General features: G+C 33.9%; 1 protein-coding gene across 3 annotated transcripts in view; it reads left to right on the plus strand.

The window, feature by feature from the left end:
- The window catches only part of LOC149936512 (putative 3',5'-cyclic phosphodiesterase pde-5), a 151730-nt gene that overhangs the window by 35577 nt on the left and 93118 nt on the right, over positions 1-23035 (plus strand). Inside the window, exon 1 of one of the 3 annotated variants that reach the window (XM_090153136.1) lies at positions 14791-15185. The exons of the other annotated variants lie outside the window; for them this stretch is intronic. Coding sequence (XP_090009262.1) covers positions 15140-15185 — 46 coding nt within the window. The 5' untranslated portion in view covers positions 14791-15139. Of the gene's footprint in view, positions 1-14790; positions 15186-23035 lie in introns of those variants that run through there. 3 annotated transcript variants of the gene reach the window in all.

The raw sequence follows: 23035 nt of genomic DNA on the forward strand, positions 1-23035 counted from the left end.
TACCATCCTCACAGCTTTTGTGGAGAAAGTTCGTCTGCATTTAAGGGGCATTCAAGGTTATACCATATAGCAAACTTGGATGGGAAAGCAGACGAATTTAAGCTCCAAAGGCTGCGAGAATGGGAATCAGAATCCTGTAGTCCAATATTCTTAGTCACTTCAATACATTCTTGGCGGTACATGATACCCCTGTTTGAACAAAATCGGTGGGTAAAAACTAGGGTACATTCCTTGTTAATATAGCCGAATTTCGGAAATTGTGTTCCTGTTTATCAGTTAGTCAATATAATATAAGAGAATCTAGTTGGAATTGACTTCATACCCAAAAGCGAAGCTCCTCTATAAATACCAAACTTGAAAACTAATTATCGGTACCCTGCATGCGATCGCAATGACGACGAAGCAAAGAGAACGTGCTATTCCTAATCACTCAGTCTGCAGTCCATGAAAAATGTGTGCTCATTCAGTCTAATATAACACGCGGTAGAACGTATGTGCAAACATAATAGAGAGGTTAAGGCACTCTTTGAAAACGCGAATGGCAGAACTTGTAGCTGAGTGTAGAGTGGGGGTAGTAGCATTTGTCCGAATTTCATTCGACCGAATAGTGTCGCGTTTGTCCGAACTCGTATATGCATTATGTCCGAATTTTTCGTTTTATAATAATTATAGGTCGAATTTTAATAATGTTATATAAAATTAATAATAATAATGAAATGAAATGAAATGGAAAAGTGGTTTAATGTGCATTAAAACAATACAGGGTTGTATCAGCAAGTTAACACACAGTTTGTACTTAGTACATGATATTAGAAATATATAGTTATATATATTATATAATAATAATAATAATAATATTATATAGTTATATAATAATAATAATAATAATAATAATAATATTATATAGTTATATAATAATAATAATAATAATAATATTATTATATAGTTATATAATAATAATAGTAATAATAATAATAATAATATTATTATTATTATTAGGTTAAGGGTCTGTTTTCATTGGAATTTAGGTTAGATTGAAGTTCCACAATTATTCACGTTAAGATAAAAAAAAAACGCAAGTTTGGGACTCTATTTTTGACGGATTCGGTTAAATGTGATTCTTTCGAATTTGACTAAAACCAATGTATCACGTGGGGACAAATGACATTTCGGACAGAACGGTTAAATTGCCAACAAATTATACCAAATAATTTTCGGACAAATGAAACCGTAATTCGGCCAAATCGTAGAGTGTACTCGATAAAACTACGTCTTCAATCCTAAAAGTTTCCCCGTTCACGTTTTCAATCGCTGGCTCAACCTTTCTAATTATAAACTTTCGCTATAGGCGCAGACTACTTAAACGAACGAGAGTTGAATCCGCTAGGATAGGGCGTATAGTATCCAAACTTTCGCGCGGTTACGTAGAGTGTTTGGAGCTTTCACTCGATAAAACAGTTTTAAGCGTATAATGGGCAAGATTGGATCGAAGGAGAACGAGGCATTCGAGTGGGATGCCGTTAATGGTGTCTCTCTCTTCGAGGGAAACAGATGAAAGGGTCTCGATTGCGCTTCAATTAACTACACTTTCCATTAAGTAACAATTCGCTCGTAAAAAGCCAGCGGGAAGAACGCTTTTCACTTCCAAGGTAATTCATCTTCCACTACTCTTTATAGAATCTTCATTCCCGCGATTCAAGCATTACCCATTATGTTTCTAAAATTCTAAAATGGAATTGAGCCTAAGATGGTGCCTCGGGTTGTAGCCTATCTAGCTGATTATTCTATTCTGATTTTTGTAAAGATAATCATTTATAAATTACGGTATCTATTGAAATGGGGGCTTTGAATTAGTTAAAAACTTAATTTATTTCATAGATTCAATATATTCAACAAATTCATAGATTCAATATATTCAACAAATTCATAGATTCAATATATTCAACAAATTCATAGATTCAATATATTCAACAAATTCATAGATTCAATATATTCAACAAATTCATAGATTCAATATATTCGACAAATTCATAGATTCAATATATTCAACAAATTCATAGATTCAATATATTCGACAAATTCATAGATTCAATATATTCAACAAATTCATAGATTCAATATATTCGACAAATTCATAGATTCAACTAAATCCTGATTTCAATATATTCGACAAATTCAAAGATTCAACTAAATCCTAGATTAAATATATTCTAAAAATTCGTAGATTAATCTAAATCCAAGTTTTATTATATTTTAAAAACTCGTAGATTAAACTAAATCCTAGATTCAATATATTCTAAAAATTCGTAGATTTTAACTAAATCCAATTTTTATTATATTTAAATTATGCGTTTTACATTTCGAAGCCCCGCGGATCAATAATTTTGAAATTTGTTTGGCGATATGCCAATAACCCAAAATGATGTTATACCCTTCCATTCGAGCGCAGAGTGTTTCCTTAAGCTTTTTCCCCCCCGAGTGCTTTGCACTTTAACACGACGGGCTACATCGTGTGTCGCTCTCGGAAACAACTCGAGTGTATTGTACGCGTTTTTATTTTCCTTCCCCGTCCCACGCGCTTATAATAATGATTAATTGCCACGAACCAAAGCGTCAATTCCTTTCTCGTTCTATTTTACACGTGTTTTCATCCCCATCTACCATCCTTCATTTTAAGTGCGCCGCCTCATAGATGGCGCCGCAGCTATACTCTGAGAAATTTTCGCTTTGCTTGACACCATTAAGTGGTTTATTTTCGCCGGTTCTGCGATTTCAGAGTAGAGTAAAAGGACTCTATGACTTCATTTTACTCCGAGTCTGTGGTGGCGAATAGTACGAGGCGGGATAAAAACGTTTTCTCAAAATGGCTGCCTGTGGCCCAAAATTAGTATAGAACTACGTAACATAGATTCGAATTCTGAGAGCTTTCTGTTTGACGGTTTTGTAACGAAGCGTTTACCCACTTCCGACACGTGACTTCCGAAAAATCGCTCTCCATCGATCGCTGTATTGCGCTATCACGGCCAACTTGGATGACGCGCTGTTGCGCGAACAGCCCGTCATCCAAGTTGGCCGTGGTTTTATTTATAGTTGGTAATAATAATAATAATCAGCTATGCGCCACCCTAGTCATAGAGTGACTTTTAATGTCATTAACTCAGATGGCCGGGTTACCATGGTAACTATGGAGCTAATTTGGTCTGAGTTCCGGCAGGAAGTGGGTAAACGCTATTGACTACGGGCAAGGCAGTTATTTCGAATCTAGAGTACGAGGTCTATATTATATTTGCTGTTACCATTTTACCCGATAATAATAATGATTCTCTCCACCCGAGCGAGCGAATATTTTAATTTAGCGTAAAAGGCGAACAACATTTGAAATTAAGAATTGTATTAATTCTAAATTGAAATTAAGAATAGAATTAATTCTAAATTGAAATTAAGAATAGTATTAATCCTAAATTGAAATTAAGAATTCTATTAATTCTAAATTGAAATTAAGAATTCTGTTAATTCTAAATTGAAATTAAGAATTCTGTTAATTCTAAATTGAATTTAAGAATTTTATTAATTCTAAATGGAAATTAGTAATTATATTAATTCTAAATTGAAATTAAGAATTAATTTAGTTCTACTACTAAATTAAAAAGATAAATCAATATTAAACCAAAATTATAAATTAAATCAATACTAAGCCAAAATTATAAATTAAATCAATACTAAGCCAAAATTAAAAATTAAATCAATATTAAACCAAAATTAAAAATTAAATCAATGCTAAGCCAAAATTAAAAATTAAATCAATACTAAACCAAAATTAAAAATTAAACTCTTATCCAATTAAAATTTAGAAATTATCTAATATTCAATTAAAATTTAGAATTACACTAATATCCAATTAAAATTTAGAATTACACTAATATCCAATTAAAATTAAGAATTAAATTAATATTATATTAATTATATCAAATGAATATTAAAATATTATTATTCGATGTTCGGTGACATAAGCGCCGGAGTTAATTGTGGTCATTTTCCAACTTGTTTTTCCACTTTGAAATCGAGGGTCCTTTTACAAACCGTGAAAACGAACAACACCCCTGGAAAACATTCGAAGACTTAAACCAATTTAGTTTCGAGCGTAAAAATGTCTTTTTTTTTGGGCAAGTTGAAAAAATTACCTTGGCGGTTTTGTCTCATAAATTGCCCCTCGCGCAAGAATTTAAATGATCGGACCATCCTCTTGGTTGGTGGCGGTGTGGGTTAATTACCGGTATACGCCAGCCTCGTCCAATTACACGTTACCCTTTCTCTTCTCTTACTTCTTTGCTTGGAGCCGAAACATTCATTTTCGAAAATATAGATTGAAGAGTACTTGTTTTTACTCGCACGGACTAAATTCTTTTTGCTTTGAAATGCCCTTTAACAAAATCTCTATTTATTTTGGCGCCTGTTGGGCTTAAATTTAACAAAAGACTTTTATTTAAAAAAAAGGGGATAGGCTGCACCAAATTGCCTGTTGTTGGAATCTTTTATTGTTTGTGTTTTGTCCTGACGCGATAACTAACGACAGGTATCTACAAAAAGGTTGAAATTTTAGCAATATATCAATTGATATATAGATTTCTTTGTAGATATAGTTTTTGGTGAAATGCTTTAACATTATTTTGATAAAATCTTAAATAAAACATTGACGTGTAGAAAGGCACAAAAAAGATCATCGTCGATGCAACTAAATGAGTTTTCGAATGTATTCGACAAATTTATAGATTCAGCTAAATCCTAGTTCTATTATATTTGACAAATTTATAGATTCTGCTAAATCCTAGTTCTAGTATATTTAACAAATTTATAGATTCAGCTAAATCCTAGTTCTATTATATTTGACAAATTTATAGATTCAGCTAAATCCTAGTTCTATTATATTTAACAAATTTATAGATTCAGCTAAATCCTAGTTCTATTATATTTGACAAATTTATAATGCAGCTAAATCCTAGTTCTATTATATTTGACAAATTTGTAGATTCAGCTAAATCCTAGTTCTATTATATTTGACAAATTTATAGATTCAGCTAAATCCTAGTTCTATTATATTTGACAAATTTATAGATTCAGCTAAATCCTAGTTCTATTATATTTGACAAATTTATAGATTCAGCTAAATCCTAGTTCTATTATATTTGACAAATTTAAAGATTTCACTAAATACTTCTTTTAATATTTTCGACAAATTCATATTTCAACTAAATCCTAGATTCAATATGTTCGACAAATTCATATTTCAACTAAATACTAGATTCAATATATTCGACAAATTCATATTTCAACTAAATCCTAGATTCAATATATTCGACAAATTCATTGATTCAATATATTAGACAAATTCATTGATTCAATATATTCGACAAATTCATATTTCAACTAAATCCTAGATTCAATATATTCGACAAATTCATATTTCAACTAAATCCTAGATTCAATATATTCGACAAATTCATTGATTCAATATATTCGACAAATTCATATTTCAACTAAATCCTAGATTCAATATATTCGACAAATTCATTGATTCAATATATTCGACAAATTCATATTTCAACTAAATCCTAGATTCAATATATTCGACAAATTCATTGATTCAATATATTCGACAAACTCATATATTCAATATATTCGACAAATTCATGGATTTAATATATTCGACAAATTCATGGATTCAATATATTCGACAAATTCAAAGATTCAATATATTCGACAAATTCATAGATTCAATATATTCGACAAATTCATAGATTCAATATATTCGACAAATTCATGGATTTAATATATTCGACAAATTCATGGATTCAATATATTCGACATATTCATAGATTTAATATATTCGACAAATTCATAGATTCAATATATTCGACAAATTCATAGATTCAATATATTCGACAAATTCATAGATTCAATATATTCGACAAATTCATAGATTCAATATATTCGACAAATTCATAGATTCAATATATTCGACAAATTCATAGATTCAATATATTCGACAAATTCATTGATTCAATATATTCGACAAATTCATAGATTCAATATATTCGACAAATTCATAGATTCAATATATTCGACAAATTCATAGATTCAATATATTCGACAAATTCATAGATTCAATATACTCGGCAAATTCTAGATTCAATATATTCGACAAATTCTAGATTCAATATATTCGACAAATTCATAGATTCAATATATTCGACAAATTCATAGATTCAATATATTCGACAAATTCATAGATTCAATATATTCGACATATTCATAGATTCAATATATTCGACATATTCATAGATTCAATATATTCGACAAATTCATAGATTCAATATATTCAACAAATTCATAGATTCAATATACTCGACAAATTCTAGATTCAATATATTAGACAAATTCATGGATTTAATATATTCGACAAATTCATGGATTTAATATATTCGACAAATTCATGGATTTAATATATTCGACAAATTCATGGATTCAATATATTCGACAAATTCATGGATTTAATATATTCGACAAATTCATGGATTCAATATATTCGACAAATTCATAGATTCAACTAAATCTTAGATTAAATATATTCTAAAAATTCGTAGATTAATCTAAATCCTAGTTTTATTATATTTCAAAAACTCGGAGATTAAACTAAATCCTAGATTAAATATATTCTAAAAACTCGTAGATTAAACGAAATCCTATTTTTATTATAATTAAAAAATTCGAAGATTAAACTAAATCCTAGGTTCAATATATTCTAAAAATTCGTAGATTAATCTAAATCCTAATTTTATTATGTTTCAAAAACTCTTAGATTAAACTAAATCCTAGTTTTATTATAATTTAAAAACTCGTAGATTACACTAAATCATAGATTAAATATATTCTAGAAATTCGTAGATTTTAACTAAATCCAATTTTTATTATGTTTAAAAACTACTAGATTAAACTAAATCCTAGTTTTATTATATTTCAAAAACTCTTAGATTAAACTAAATCTCTAGTTTTAATATATTCGACAAATTCGTAGATTCAACTAAATCCTAGTTTTAATATATTCGACAAATTCGTAGATTCGACTAAATCCTAGTTTTAATATATTCGACAAATTCGTAGATTCAACTAAATCCTAGTTTTAATATATTCGATGGATTACTTATTTTGGAATTGCTCCTCCTATGCTAAAATAATTTTTAGAGTATTAATTGTGACTTGGTCTCAATCATTCTCCAAGGAGATGAATGAACCACCAACGTTGCCATGGAAACCGTTGACTCCTTTCGGTCTACTAAAAATAAATAGGCCTCGTATACCTTTTCAATACATCATTACAGTTTCGTTCGCAAAAAAGGCGTACTCCCAGTGTCCGAGATGATACCTTCGTGTCACGATAGATGGCACTCGAATAAGGTGCCTTTGAAACGCTACTCCCATTTGCTTTTTATTTCGCCGCTCCCTCTATCGGTCTTTTTCTCGGACGAATCATTAGGGTTACGGTATGTACCGAACAATCGGCGTGCGGAGACCAGGAGATGGAGGGGGCTATCAAGCCATATCGTATTGTATCAATATTGCCCTGGAAATTGCCTTTCAATATTTGTTTGGAAGTAGGCTCTTACAATGTTTCGGAAGTATCGGCTCAAGTTTATCCTATCGTAGCAACTGCGAATCTTCTTCCATCGGGCCTCCACCGTACCTTTCTCTCAGCGCGAATAGGAATAGCGAGGCACCGGTGGGGTGTGCCTCCGCCCTAACAAGCGGACATTACTGCCATTACCGTCATTTTGGTCCCATCGCGATAAGTATAGGACACTGAAGAAGAAAAGGCTTTTCCTCTATTATTCTACCTTGATGACTGTACTTTAATGATGGCCGCGTTGGCCTATTCGACGGAGCAGCATTTATCCATTTAAAGTTTAAATATTTGATAATCTGGACAAGCGAGGGATGATAATCATCTTCGAAGCCTTTGTGACGTTGGGCCAGTATAGATTATTGTTCTATTGTTGCGGGAGCATAACCCAATATTTGAGCGCCGAATAGACCTAAGATTCCTGGGAATATCCTTGTTATTAAAGGGGAACGGTCAAGCTTTAACCAGTTAGATAGCCCTATAGCCCATTAAAAACTAAAATTTATGGCGAAAACCGCGTCAAAAAATATTGAGTGGTTAATTTTTAATAAAATTAAGAAATTTCGGGAAATCGAAAAGCGCGCGTCCGCCGCGACACCTGGTGAGAAGTCGGTGAGAGAGAAAAACAACGTAAAAGCGCGCGCTGCTGAAGACGCAAAAAATTTGGTTTTGTACGCGCGGCGCGTTCCAGTTATAAGAGACCTAAGCCTAAATTGCGCGATTTTAAAAGTTAGGATAGTTCGCAAATCGCTCATACGGGGTTAGGGGCGCTGGCGGCAGCCCCAAGATGGCGGTGAAAATTCAAACCCAAACACCTGGCGTCTCAACCTTTTGGCCCAAAAGTTTTTTTTTCAAGACAAAAAAGGTACGTGTTAGTATATTGAACGTCTTGTTAATCTTTTTATACGGAAATGAGGCCATATTTGGAAAAGCTTGGCCGTTCCCCTTTAACAATTTAATGTTTTCATAGTTCTTGGTTACTTGGCCTATTAATTTAGGCGTAAATATTATTTAGAGGTGAAGCTACTCGACTACTCTCTACGCTGGTCGGAGCTATATCACTACCAACCTTTTACTTTCAGTCTCAGCAAAAGTATACCTCAAACTTGGCCTAAAACTGCTCGAGGCAGGCCAAGCGTAAATTACGTCACTTCCAACTCCGTGACAAAAAACACGTCATCAATTTTATAGAAGGGAAACGGATGTTAGTGAACTTACAATATGAAGTGGAATAGGCCTTTCAATAAAGTAACATCATTGGTCTTCTTGTTTTGATGTAGCTTCTGCGTCACGGGTGATGTATCGACGAGGTTTAATTACGAAAAGCCCTGGACATAAATTCGACGAGGCACCCGGTTTTTAAGCATAAACTGAACCGAACTTCTACGTATTTCGTGACGAATGAGCTGAATAAAAACAAGTTCAGCTGAACTGAACTATTTCGCGACGAATGAGCTACATAAAAACAAGTTCAGCTGAACTGAACTATTTCGCGACGAATGAGCTACATAAAAACAAGTTCAGCTGAACTGAACTATTTCGCGACGAATGAGCTACATAAACCAAGTTCAGCTGAACTGTACTATTTCGCGACGAATGAGCTACATAAAAACAAGTTCAGCTGAACTGAACTATTTCGCGACGAATGAGCTATATAAAACAAGTTCAGCTGAACTGAACTATTTCGCGACGAATGAGCTACATAAAAACAAGTTCAGCTGAACTGAACTATTTCGCGACGAATGAGCTACATAAACCAAGTTCAGCTGAACTGAACTATTTCGCGACGAATGAGCTACATAAAAACAAGTTCAGCTGAACTGAACTATTTCGCGACGAATGAGCTACATAAAAACAAGTTCAGCTGAACTGAACTATTTCGCGACGAATGAGCTACATAAACCAAGTTCAGCTGAACTGAACTATTTCGCGACTAATGAGCTACGTAAAAACAAGTTCAGCTAAATTGAATGATTTCGCGACGAATGAGCTACGTAAAAACAAGTTCAGCTAAATTGAGCGATTTCGCGACTAATGAGCTACGTAAAAACAAGTTCAGCTAAATTGAACAATTTCGCGAGGAATGAGCTACGTAAAAACAAGTTCAGCTAAATTGAACGATTTCGCGACGAATGAGCTACGTAAAAACAAGTTCAGCTAAATTGAACGATTTCGCGACGAATGAGCTACGTAAAAACAAGTTCAGCTGAACCGAACTATTAGCTCGTGCCTAGCGATCACGAGATTTTGTTTCCATAGTAACTAACCTTCCAGGATTATCAGAATTTTCCATTTATGGCTCCCGTTATTGTATGTTCTGTGTGAAACAATGTTCCATTGAATTTTTTTATATGGAAATGTTTATACAGAGGCATACTTATGAGTGATTTTGTTACGCATGGTAAAACCGATCAATGGTTTAATCAATGGTAATTTTATTGAAGAAAACAGCTAGTATAAGATTTAAGATTAACAATTTAAAATTTAACAAATAAAACACTCGAAACCAGACATTAAAAGCCAGAGGGTGCTCTAGTGTAGTACCTCGATGTCGCAATAGATGTCGTTATCGACAGGTAAGTCCGACCTAGTGTAGGTTCGATGGCTTGAGATTTCAAAATCTACTCACGGAGTCAAAATAACTATTGTATATTTGCAATAATACAGTTTGCGTGGCTTTAAAGTGTGCTACCTTACTCTCGTATTTACCACGTTCTCCGTCTTATGACCGAGGCCAAAAGTAAATAATATTGTTACATAAGTATGACACTTTTTATTATTCACATGCAAAAGCTTTACTGAGAGCTATTCACAAGACAGACTGCATTACGGGCTTCGTCGCAGTTTTGAGTCCGCTTTGCTTACACGTCACATGTAGCCTTTGACAGCCCCTCGCTAGGGGGAGATTTTCTTCTGGTGATGACGTCCCTCTGTTACTAACTCCCCGAAGTGACAAACTTATGGAACAATATTATAGACTTATGCCGAGGCGTAGCGCCAAATTTTGTTTCGTAAATTTAAATAAAATTATTTTCGATTGAAAAAAAAGGTAAATTATTAAAATTTACAAATCTTTTTTATAATTATCCACATAGATTCTAACAGAAACTTGTTGAGTTTAACGGTAATAGTTAGTGTAAGGAGCTGTTGGCTCACGTGACATGAAGGGCTTGCCACCACCCTCTTACGCATTGTAAGCCGGCTACCTGAATTAATGGCTTTAAAAGTCGCTTGATGACTTAGGCCTAAGGTGGTGCCTTGGGTATTATTAGCCTAGGCTGCTTAGCTGATTATTATTATTATTATTATTATTATTATTATTATTAAAATGGGTTAAATCATGATTAACTAATTTTTAAATAGTTACGAATAATTGTCTTCGCTGGTTAGGTGATAATATTAAAATATTTCGCGTTGCTGCAACAATATAGGGGCGACACTTAACGGGCGGTATTTGGCGTAATACTAAAAAAAACTTGCTTTGAAAGGGAGAAATATATAAATATAACAGAAACAAGAAATATAAAACTAAGTAAAAACTCGACGTATTCTTCATGGTTTAAATTTCATATTTATTTAAAAATTTAGCAAGCTTTCGGGTTCGAATTTTTACTTACGTCGTTAGTTTTTATATATTTAATTACCATGGTTAACGACTTCAACGTATATGATTATAACAGAAACAAGATGTCACATTTGAGAGCACGTATTAAATATATATGAATATTAAATTTAAATTTGAACGAATTTTCAATCCTCTTGTACATTAACTACGTACTATTATAGCCCAAGAGGAATTTGTTCGAAAATGAGCGATTACTCAACCACCCTGTATGTTAAAAACATTATCTCAATCACCCTGTCACTTAATATAACAACCAAAGAGTAATTTTAATTCAAAGAAAATCCACGACCACGCTTTTTCAATCATCTTGTTCTTTAACATCATCAGGGCACTAATTCTTAACCACCGAAGAGCATAACTTTACCACAAAATATTATTCACAACGACTTATAAGGAACAATATTTCAATCACCCTGTACATTAACTTGAGAAACACACTATACTAGAACCAAATAGGAATTTTTCACGATAGCAATACTTTTCAACAACCTAATCCTAAACCTGGTCATTCATCCAGTAAAAAATCAATTTTACCTCATTGGTCAATTTAATAAATTAATAATTTATTAATGTTTATTAATAATTTAATACATTTATTAATTTAAATAGTTCAGACCCACAGGGTGATCAGTTCTAAATTAGAAGATTACTACATTTTCTTCCGTGGCTTTGTAAAGCCCAGTTCACACAATACAATTAAGTGGTCCAATTAAATGTATAGTGTGAACTGGGCTTAAGTCAGTCAGTTTCTCGTATGTCGACTATGCCTCGAGACAAGGCGTAAATAAGGTTTTCACGTATTTTATGGCTTCGTAAAGCCTAAACTATCCCGCAAATGTGTATTTTCATCGGTACGCCTACGTTATTGTAAAGGCCCGTGCACGGTAAATTTCTTGAATTCATTTTTGGCATTTTAGTTCGACAGTTCTGGCCACTAGGTTCTCTCGTATCTTGACCCCGTTTCCTAAGCAACAACAAAGTTCAAACTTTCAAAAGTCCGAGACCCACAGAAAAATATGGTGTTGCACAGCGCAAAATGTTACATTTTAACAATGGGGTGTAAATTATTTTTTAACTTATGTAAAGAAATTTTATTTTCAAAATTTAATTAAATTAAATGGTTTTACGTCTCAAAGAAAAAGACTAAGCCTAAAGTTTTGAAATACCTATTGTTGTAAGTCGGAAAATTTTCCGTATTTTTCCGAAAAAAATAAAAAAAAGGTTTCATTCCATGATTAGTCTAATATATTGTTTGCCAATTTAAATAAAGCGGCATTTTCACCATTTTTTTCGAATCTGAAAGTAAAACTAAACCTCTAGAATAGTTTAAACTGATTAAAAATGTAACACTATTAATGTTTTGTAGTATGTTTACTGATATTAGACATTTTATATCGGTAAAAAGTTAAAAACATTAAAAACCCTTAAAAAGTAATTTATGTTTCAAACATTTATTTTTCCGATTTGCGGAAAATTTCCCGCATTTTATTTTTGCGGAAAATTAACAACACTAGTAATACCCCTTATTAGCAAAGAAACAAGTCGTAGCATCGATAAAACGTAACCCTCTTGTCTGGAGACGCGTGCACTGGTCTTTATAATAACGTAGACAACGTTGGGCTGTTAGATGGCGTAACGAACCATTTCTTGTCAAGGTCAGCGTGCAATCAGAGGACATCGGATTTCTTTTGTTTTTCCGCTCGGAAAAATCTCCGCTCGTTCACCGAAGACAAAAAGATTGTCCCCTAAATATATATCAATATCGTCGGGGCCGCTTTTTTGCCCTTGTTTCGCTAGATGGCTCCGGTTTCGTAATCCGATTACGGAAATTCGATTTCTTACGAGAAAATTCCCGCCAAAACCAGCCCTCTTTGTCCCATCGATTGCCACATCCATTTTTCATTTCTTCCCCCAAGCGTCCCCCACCCGCCGGAAACCGATCGCGCAATTTAACTCGGCCTGCCAAATGACCCACGTCCGGTTCAAACGCTGCCCTTTCACCCCACCGCATCCTCGCCGTAGCTTTAGATTCCGTTTATGGTGATTTCACCCGACCCGAACCGTCAGCCAAAAATCCCATTCTTCAAATTGCATCTGCCGCCAGCGCTCCTACCGAAAGAATCGCGAAACGTTTCCACCTAATTACAATGCGCGGGCGTAAACACTTTGAATGATGAGCTTAAGATTATAATATCGCGCACGTGTTTAATAGGTTTGTGGAAATCTTTCCATTACCGGGCACCGTGGCGCTACAGGCGGCGCTGCTATAAAAGAACCAAGCGTGATATCTAGATTCGGGTCCGGTAGTTTATTTGTCTATGATTTCACCTAGGAGCAACAAACGCAACACCCCACACAAGGAGAACGCAACCCGTCAAAAGTCGTGGATTTTCTTGCGTACATTTTTCATTGGCTAGACTCTTTAGCGCTGGCTGCCGTCGGAAGGGGAAAATTCGGAAATTGCCTTCCCCCCGCCCGTAAAACGTTCAGCGAAAAGGCTCGTGACGCTCGTCCAATGAAATTCGTACACAACCCTTCGTTAGCGCGTTTAAAGGCTAGCTGCGTTCTCCTTGCGTTTGTTGCTCCTAGATTTCACCCACTAAAGTTAAACGTTGTTTCGTTTATATTAAATTTTATAAGTTCTTTAATTACCGTTCAAATCGAGCCACGGGCAGGTTTCTTTACCCGCTCATTTAATTTTTCCGTAGACTTTGAAATAATTTATCTACAAAAGCCAAGTATCTCTCAGGTCAAAGGGTAAATGCTAGAACTACGTCCAACATTTAAATGACCCATTCAAAAAAGTTCACTTATATCAATCTCGTATTTGTTGAGATACAGCATTTAAAACGCAAATGCTTTTTTTCGAGCGAGAGGACCGCTTAATAATTTTCACGGTAGACTAGATTTTAATCTACTCCCGCGCCTGTAGAAGTGTTCTACCCGCGGCGCTTCGGTGTTCAGGGAGAAGTTTATATAAGGGGTTTCGGGTCACTAGGGCTATTCCCTCGGGACGGGCCATACCCTATATTTGGCAGCGGTTCCCGAAAAGAGAATTTAAATGAAGGGCTTAAACAATAAAATAGAAGTCTGCTCTATTTCGTTATCCAGTTCTTTTTTTTAAGGACAGAGACAAATAAACCCTTCCAACTGAAGTAGAAACAATAAATTTTGGCGCGCTCTTTTTCAATAGGAGCCATCGCTCAAAGGCTTCTTTTCGAGGAGCGAAAAAGCGTTCGACAGAGGGTGTTCGCGAATCGTAAGTGGAATTTCGGCGAGAGCCGAGGCTTAGAAGTTACGTCTTTCGAAGCCTCGCCGTAAAGGAAAAGCCACGACCGCGTTTCCATGGTTACGGCTTCATTCCGGATAGACGGCGTTGGGGGGGGGGGGGGGTAAAAGCCGGTAAAAAAGGGCCAGCTAAGGGGGGGAGTGAAGTTATCTCGGCGCGTCTTATTCGCGGAGCACACAGTCCCGACAGAGACGGGACTCCTTTCAGACACGCACTCCAAAATCCGGAGAAGCGCCGACGTCAAAAAGAGGCTTTTTAGTCGAGGAAATTGTTTTCCAAAAACTTCCAACGTTTAATACTTTTATTACTTTCTCGTCCTCTTTTGAAATATTCAACTTTGGACCAATTGACGGTGTTCGTTGCCAGCGTCGTGATGTCTCATTTCCGGTTGAACTCTTTTCAAATAGTCGCCGATTTAGTTAACAAAGTGATCGAGGAAATATCCTAAGTTATTTAGATATCGTAAGAAATATCTCGGGGAATAAGCTTGATCCCCAGTTAACAATTTGCATTCAAGGGGGAACATGGAACAATGGCCTTAAGACCATAGATGAAAAGTTGTAAGGTCTTCTACAACTGGTGTTTCACCAAGAAAGGTCGGTGCATTTCTTACGCGTTATTTTTCGTATTTATAAGATTATATTTTAAGTATTCAGTGAAAATTTTCGCATACCCTAAGCTGTTCGAAGCTACATCACTACCAATGTTTTTACCTTCAGTCCCAACAAACGTGTAGATCAAAATTGGCCACAATTGGCGCTCTGGGGCATGCCAAAAGTATTCACTTATTCAACTATTTTTAAGTGTTTTATAAACGTAATGTAAGTCCGTAGTTTTTGAATTCTCCAAATTCTCAAGCACATTTCAAAGATATCAAGCCTGTTATAAGGATATCTAATACCAAGAACGTATTTAGGTTATAGAGAACGTTCAAGTCTACCAGTTTCCAGACTGAATAGACAGGGCAACTGGTAGCTGAGTGCAGTTTGTGCAGAATAAAGCTGCTACAAGTTTCACCGTTCACGTCTATTATCGCAAATAAATTGTTGGGGACTTGTTTTAAAATATTTTACTTGAAACAATAACTAAGGCTTTACCATTTTTGATATTTATGATTAATTAAATCATTAAAAGAGCGCAACAGGTCTACTGAAGTTTTGCATTTTGATATAATTTAATCCTCCATTAGATGAATTAAAAAATAAATTAAACTTTGACGAACTAAATCAAACTGTTCCGTAACTAATTATACCCGATATCTCGAACGGTAAATGAACACGCGCTAGATCTAGATGGCGCAATGAAATTGGAAAATAAATGCTATCGGGTCGTTCTTAGTAACCTATATACGTTCTTGCTAAACGCTTAAACTTATAAATTACACATTTATATAATCGTGGTATATAATCAATTTGAATGATAGTGCATGGTCGGAATAGCTATATTCAAAGTGAACTGTACCCCTCGCGTTACCTTTCATTACGCTGTCTAGTAACGCGTGACTTGCCTAACGATTTTATGGGAAAAACGCGTATCTCTTTTAGCGTAGTCCGCTTATTTATAGAAGGCGGGAAAGCAACGGAAAGAGGGGTCGAGAGAGAGGGCAAACTTTAAAGTGCTTCGACACGTGAAAACAAGTATTTGGTTTTTAAAAGTAGCTGGCTCGTAAACGTCTTAAGAAATCTTGCAGCGAAGTTCTCTGTCGAACAAAAACTACACTGTCGAACGAGAGGAGGCGCGAGCGGGCAGAATTAAAATATAAACCACGTTTTGCCAACGTTGTACATTTCAGTTTCGCCTGTACCGCTTTGTCACAGCTGTCTAAACAGCGCGAAATGTGTCATGAAAATGGTCAAGATAGTTACGGGTTTTTTAATCGGGAACATTTACCGTAACTAAATAGGGAAAACAATATTAAGTAATTAGCTTAGGAGGACGTAGGCCACAATAACAAGATGGATCTATACAACGTGCCTCGTACCACGACGTACAGGGGTTCATTTTTCGAACCTACCTTCTATTTCTCCGGTGTCGGTAAGCGTTCACTATTTACGGGGAAATTATATACGCTTACACAAGGAATGTCTTACTATGATTCTAGTTGAAACTTGCGTTATTTAAGGGGGAAGACTACCGTGGCTCTATTTCAAGCTGAACTCTTTTAATTTTGTATTTTAACTTATAAAATTATTATTTAAGTGTAGAACAGCCTCTTGTTTAGTGATTAAAATGATTTTGACAATTTTAAATTTAAAAGTAATTAAGTTATTACTTTTTAATTCGGACCCCGGAGCTAAACAAGTTGGGCAAGCGCCCAAACTACCCTTTAGTTGGGGCCTGATATCTCGTAAATTATTATTATTATCAAAATTATTTTAAGCACTATAAAGGAAGGTTCAGCCTAATAAGAAAAATATAATTAAATTATGTAATTTTTAAAACAGAAACGTTCAGCTTGAACGAAAAAGATGCTTTTACTGTATTCTTCCCCCTTAAAGTCGATATTTTCGCTCACGCCGCGTTTCGTTAAAATATTCGTCGGTTCGATCTTAAGCCTTGGCTCGAATTTTTAGCATCTATATACGTGAATTTATGAGGAGCTAGACGTTTTCGCGAAGAAAATTATAAATTATCCAAGAACTTCAGCGTTAGATCGAGTCGGGGTTCCTTAAATTAAATGTCTGCTAAGTTCAATTTCAGAGTGAACAACTTCCATTCGGAACGGTGGCCAGCTAATTTTTTTTTAAATAAGCGTGATGTCTTACATTTGACGTAGATTAAGCCTGACCCCTCCCCGTTTTTCCAGGTGCTTTACACATTAATAATGTGCACATGTATAACTTCCCGGTACTAACAAGATAGCTAGGCGAAAACATGGGACCATAATATTAGCCTTTGGTACAGTCGTCGCGGAAATTCGTCTTTTTTCAATAACACCACGAAAACATGGATGTTGATCGTCTGTGTGAAAGAGTGTCAATAATAACTTTCACCAGAAAATATGTCCCATATTCTTGGGTACCTGAATTCATTGATGGTATTAAAATAAATCTATAATTATAAATTACAACGGTATATTTAGTTTACTTCTCTCGGAAGTAATAATAATAATAATAATAATAATAATAATAATAATATTAATAATAATAATAATAATAATAATAATCAGCTGGCCCAAGTCATCTAGCGACTTTTAATGCCTTAAACAGGTGGCCTGGTTACAATGCGTAGGACAAACCCTTCATGCCACGCGAGCCCTACACTAACTATTACCGTTAACCTCTAAAAGTTTTTAAGTGTTATCATAAGTCTATAATTGTATTGTATTGTTATTTCTCACTTGTTAATTAAATGTTATTTTAAATATTATAAAAACCCCAGGGTCTATTAAGTAATGGAGAGGTTAAGCACCTGACGTTATGAACGGGAAACTACCTCAATGCTTTCGGTAAGTTAAAGCATTCATATCAAACATCAACGTGGTTCTCTTAATACCTTTGTAAACTACCTTCACACTAGACCAGGGTTTTTAAGATTTCCAGTTTTTTTTTGTCGAAGCCTTGATTTTCTGGTCCTGATTTCTAATAAATATCCTTTGATTCCAAATGGTTTTGATTTCTAAAATAATAACGGATTTTTGTCTGATTATTTTTGATTTTTTAAAACTATTTTCGATTATTTTTATAATTTCGCGGATTTCTTAAGATTTAGAAATCGCAAGACTCCCAGCGATTTTTTTTTTAAATATTATAGGAATTATAGGAAATTTCATAGAAAATATAGGAATTTATAGGAACATTTTTAGCCAAAAAATAGGAATTTATAGGAAAATTGTAGCTAAAAATAGGAATTTATAGGAAAATTGTAGTTAAAAATAGGAATTTATAGGAACATTTTAGCTAAAAATAGGAATTTATAGGAACATTTTAGCTAAAAATAGGAATTTATAGGAAAATTGTAGCTAAAAATAGGAATTTATAGGAAAATTGTAGCTAAAAATAGGAATTTATAGGAACATTTTAGCTAAAAATAGGAATTTATAGGAACATTTTAGCTAAAAATAGGAATTTATAGGAAAATTGTAGCTAAAAATAGGAATTTATAGGAAAATTGTAGCTAAAAATAAGAATTTATAGGAACATTTTAGCTAAAAATAGGAATTTATAGGAAAATTGTAGCTAAAAATAGGAATTTATAGGAACATTTTAGCTAAAAATAGGAATTTATAGGAACATTTTAGCTAAAAATAGGAATTTATAGGAAAATTGTAGCTAAAAATAGGAATTTATAGGAACATTTTAGCTAAAAATAGGAATTTATAGGAAAATTGTAGCTAAAAATAGGAATTCATAGGAAAATTGTAGCTAAAAATAGGAATTTATAGGAAAATTGTAGCTAAAAATAGGAATTCATAGGAGCATTTTAGCTAAAAATAGGAATTTATAGGAAAATTGTAGCTAAAAATAGGAATTTATAGGAGCATTTTAGCTAAAAATAGGAATTTATAGGAAAATTGTAGCTAAAAATAGGAATTTATAGGAGCATTTTAGCTAAAAATAGGAATTTATAGGAAAATTGTAGCTAAAAATAGGAATTTATAGGAAAATTGTAGCTAAAAATAGGAATTTATAGGAGCATTTTAGCTAAAAATAGGAATTTATAGGAACATTTTAGCTAAAAATAGGAATTTATAGGAACATTTTAGCTAAAAATAGGAATTTATAGGAAAATTGTAGCTAAAAATAGGAATTTATAGGAAAATTGTAGCTAAAAATAAGAATTTATAGGAACATTGTAGCTAAAAATAGGAATTTATAGGAAAATTGTAGCTAAAAATAGGAATTTATAGGAACATTTTAGCTAAAAATAGGAATTTATAGGAACATTTTAGCTAAAAATAGGAATTTATAGGAAAATTGTAGCTAAAAATAGGAATTTATAGGAAAATTGTAGCTAAAAATAGGAATTTATAGGAACATTTTAGCTAAAAATAGGAATTTATAGGAACATTTTAGCTAAAAATAGGAATTTATAGGAAAATTGTAGCTAAAAATAGGAATTTATAGGAAAATTGTAGCTAAAAATAAGAATTTATAGGAACATTTTAGCTAAAAATAGGAATTTATAGGAAAATTGTAGCTAAAAATAGGAATTTATAGGAACATTTTAGCTAAAAATAGGAATTTATAGGAACATTTTAGCTAAAAATAGGAATTTATAGGAAAATTGTAGCTAAAAATAGGAATTTATAGGAAAATTGTAGCTAAAAATAGGAATTTATAGGAACATTTTAGCTAAAAATAGGAATTTATAGGAACATTTTAGCTAAAAATAGGAATTTATAGGAAAATTGTAGCTAAAAATAGGAATTTATAGGAAAATTGTAGCTAAAAATAAGAATTTATAGGAACATTTTAGCTAAAAATAGGAATTTATAGGAAAATTGTAGCTAAAAATAGGAATTTATAGGAACATTTTAGCTAAAAATAGGAATTTATAGGAACATTTTAGCTAAAAATAGGAATTTATAGGAAAATTGTAGCTAAAAATAGGAATTTATAGGAACATTTTAGCTAAAAATAGGAATTTATAGGAAAATTGTAGCTAAAAATAGGAATTCATAGGAAAATTGTAGCTAAAAATAGGAATTTATAGGAAAATTGTAGCTAAAAATAGGAATTCATAGGAGCATTTTAGCTAAAAATAGGAATTTATAGGAAAATTGTAGCTAAAAATAGGAATTTATAGGAAAATTGTAGCTAAAAATAGGAATTTATAGGAGCATTTTAGCTAAAAATAGGAATTTATAGGAAAATTGTAGCTAAAAATAGGAATTTATAGGAAAATTGTAGCTAAAAATAGGAATTTATAGGAGCATTTTAGCTGAAAATAGGAATTTATACGAACAATTTTGAAAAAATAGGAAATTTTAGGAGTATATTGAAATTATAGGAATTTATAGGAACTCTGGGAGTCCAACCTTTGATGTTAAGCTCTATTTAGAAGGCAAATTTTTCCCAAAAGTTAAGGCTGTTTTCTAATACATTATTTTTAAAATTATAGGAATTTATGGATATAGCTATAGAAAAACTAGAAAATTTCGAAAAAATAGGAATTTATAGGAATTATAGGAACTCTGGGAGCCCTGAAATCGTTTTGGAAATTTTATCGATTTTTCATAAGAAATCGAGTAATCGAACTTTTTCTAAACGTACACCAAATTTATCGGATAAACTGGTATCAATTGATAATGCGATCGCGGCTTGATTGGCGCGAATTTGTAATTAAAATTTTAATGTTTAATTATTCGTTTAATTAATTAAACACTGATTCAATCAGTACTCGATGGTGTCTAAGTCAATTATACCAAATCTCTCTCGTGAGAGATGAACTGGACGTAGAGCCTAGACCGAAATTAAATCGTCCGTTTCAGAGGGTCGGAGTTATAGATGTTTCAGCAACAGAGCTCGTTTCTTTTAAGCGCGCTATTTAACAGAAAACTGCTGACAAGAGTTGTAGTTTTGGGTGGTTATTTTAGTTTTTGCTCGGAATTTTGAGCCCCCGTCCTAAATATAACTTCGCGACTCTGTATTTTTTGCGCGCTGTAAGACTTTTATTATCGCGTCTATTTCCACCTCTGTTGTTTATTTGCGCTGGTTGAATGCTGCTGTTGGCGAGAGTGAAGTGGCGGAACTCGACGGCTTGAGAGCGTTACTCGCCACTCCGTCTGATGGATGATATTCACCTCTATCTCTTTAGCTCTTGGTCGTATAATTGCCACAATCAAAACACTAAAGAGTTACTATCATTAGGTGCTACGTAGTAGCGTAAGTAACATAATTTCCATAAGTATGACACTGTAAGTGGGGTGTTGGAGTAGCACTTTCGCCTCGCAGCAAGAGGATCCGGGTTCGATTCCAGATTGTGGCACTGGGTGAAAACTCGGAACAACTCCTTCCGAGTGGAGTTTGAAAGTTCTTTCCCCACTGGTTTAAGGGGTTTTTCACCCGAGTTCTTCGGTTTCCCCTTCCATAAAAACTTGTAGAGGTTAACGGTAATGGTGAGTGTAGACAAGGACAGTAGATACAGGGACGAGAAAGCAGGGAAAAAATTTCGATTTTAAACGTCTTCATATTCACGGGGAGTTAGATGTAAACAAACCGCGGCCATTGTTAAGACGTGGTTCACCATGGACAGTATTATTGTAGTTAGTTTTTACCATTTTGATGTTAAATTAAAAATAAAACTACGAGCGTAAATAATAAAATGCCCATTTGTTTTGAACACTTAAGCCTCGTTAAGAACCGTTAAAATTAGGTGACCGCCATTTTATTTGTTTCCAACTAACTCTCCTCGCGTTTAGGTCGTTTTAGGTGATATATTCCAACAGAGGCCGCCAATAAACTTTCTCGTCCCTGTATCTACTGTCCTTGGTGTAGAGAGCTGTTGGCTCACGTCGCATGAAGAGCCACCCCCCTACGCGTTGTAACCCGGCCACCTGTTTAAAGGCATTAAAAGTCGCTAGATGACTTGGGTGGTGCTAGATGATGATTATTAATGAGAGTCTGTCTTGGATCGGAAGTTTCTGAGGATAAATCCCGACACATATATTACTGTCAAATTTTAATTGAAACTTTACTGTCATTAAAATGACACATGTACCTTAACTAGCTCGACAAAAATTTTAATGGTCGCAAATTTCTAATGTATTAACTATTATTATAAGTAAAGTAATAGAAAGTATGACACTGAATGATTTCGGCATATGATATCCTATCACGGAGTGATTTCGTAATCGGAAGTTTCAGAAGAGGACCCTTTGTTACACCATACTCAATTTCGTTGGCAAAATTACTGCCAGCTAGGAGCAACAAACGCAAGGAGAACGCAGCTAGCCTTTAAACACGCTAACGAAGGGTTGTGTACGAATTTCATTGGACGAGCGTCACGAGCCTTTACGCCGAACGTTTTACGGGCGGGGGGGAAGACAGTTTCCGAATTTGCCCCTTCCGACGGCAGCAGGCGCTAAAGCGTCTAGCCAATGAAAAACGTACGCAAGAATATCCACGAAGTTTGACGGGTTGCGTTCTCGTTGTGTGGGGTGTTGTGTTTGTTGCTCCTAGCTGCCAGGATAGTGCGATAGCAATTACGCACTGAAGTCTGAAATTCGAAAATAACTACCTCCAATTTTATGTTCTTATTAAATAATTGATCACCATTTTGCCAAAGTAAACGGAATTTATCTTATTTTTACGGTTGAAATCGTTTTAAATTTTCAAAAAGTAGGCTTATCGATTAGCTAACACTTCCACAGATAATGGAGGCTTCCTTCGCCACGTCATGTTTTATAACGTGATTGACAAAATAGACTATCATTAAAAATCAACGGGATAATAAGTGACATACTTATGCTAATTATTTAAACTTAGTAATCTTAGTAGATTCG

This window comes from Leiobunum rupestre, chromosome 7 (genome assembly GCF_980474605.1).
Source record: "Leiobunum rupestre chromosome 7, qqLeiRupe1.1.hap1, whole genome shotgun sequence".
NCBI lineage: Eukaryota > Metazoa > Arthropoda > Arachnida > Opiliones > Sclerosomatidae > Leiobunum > Leiobunum rupestre.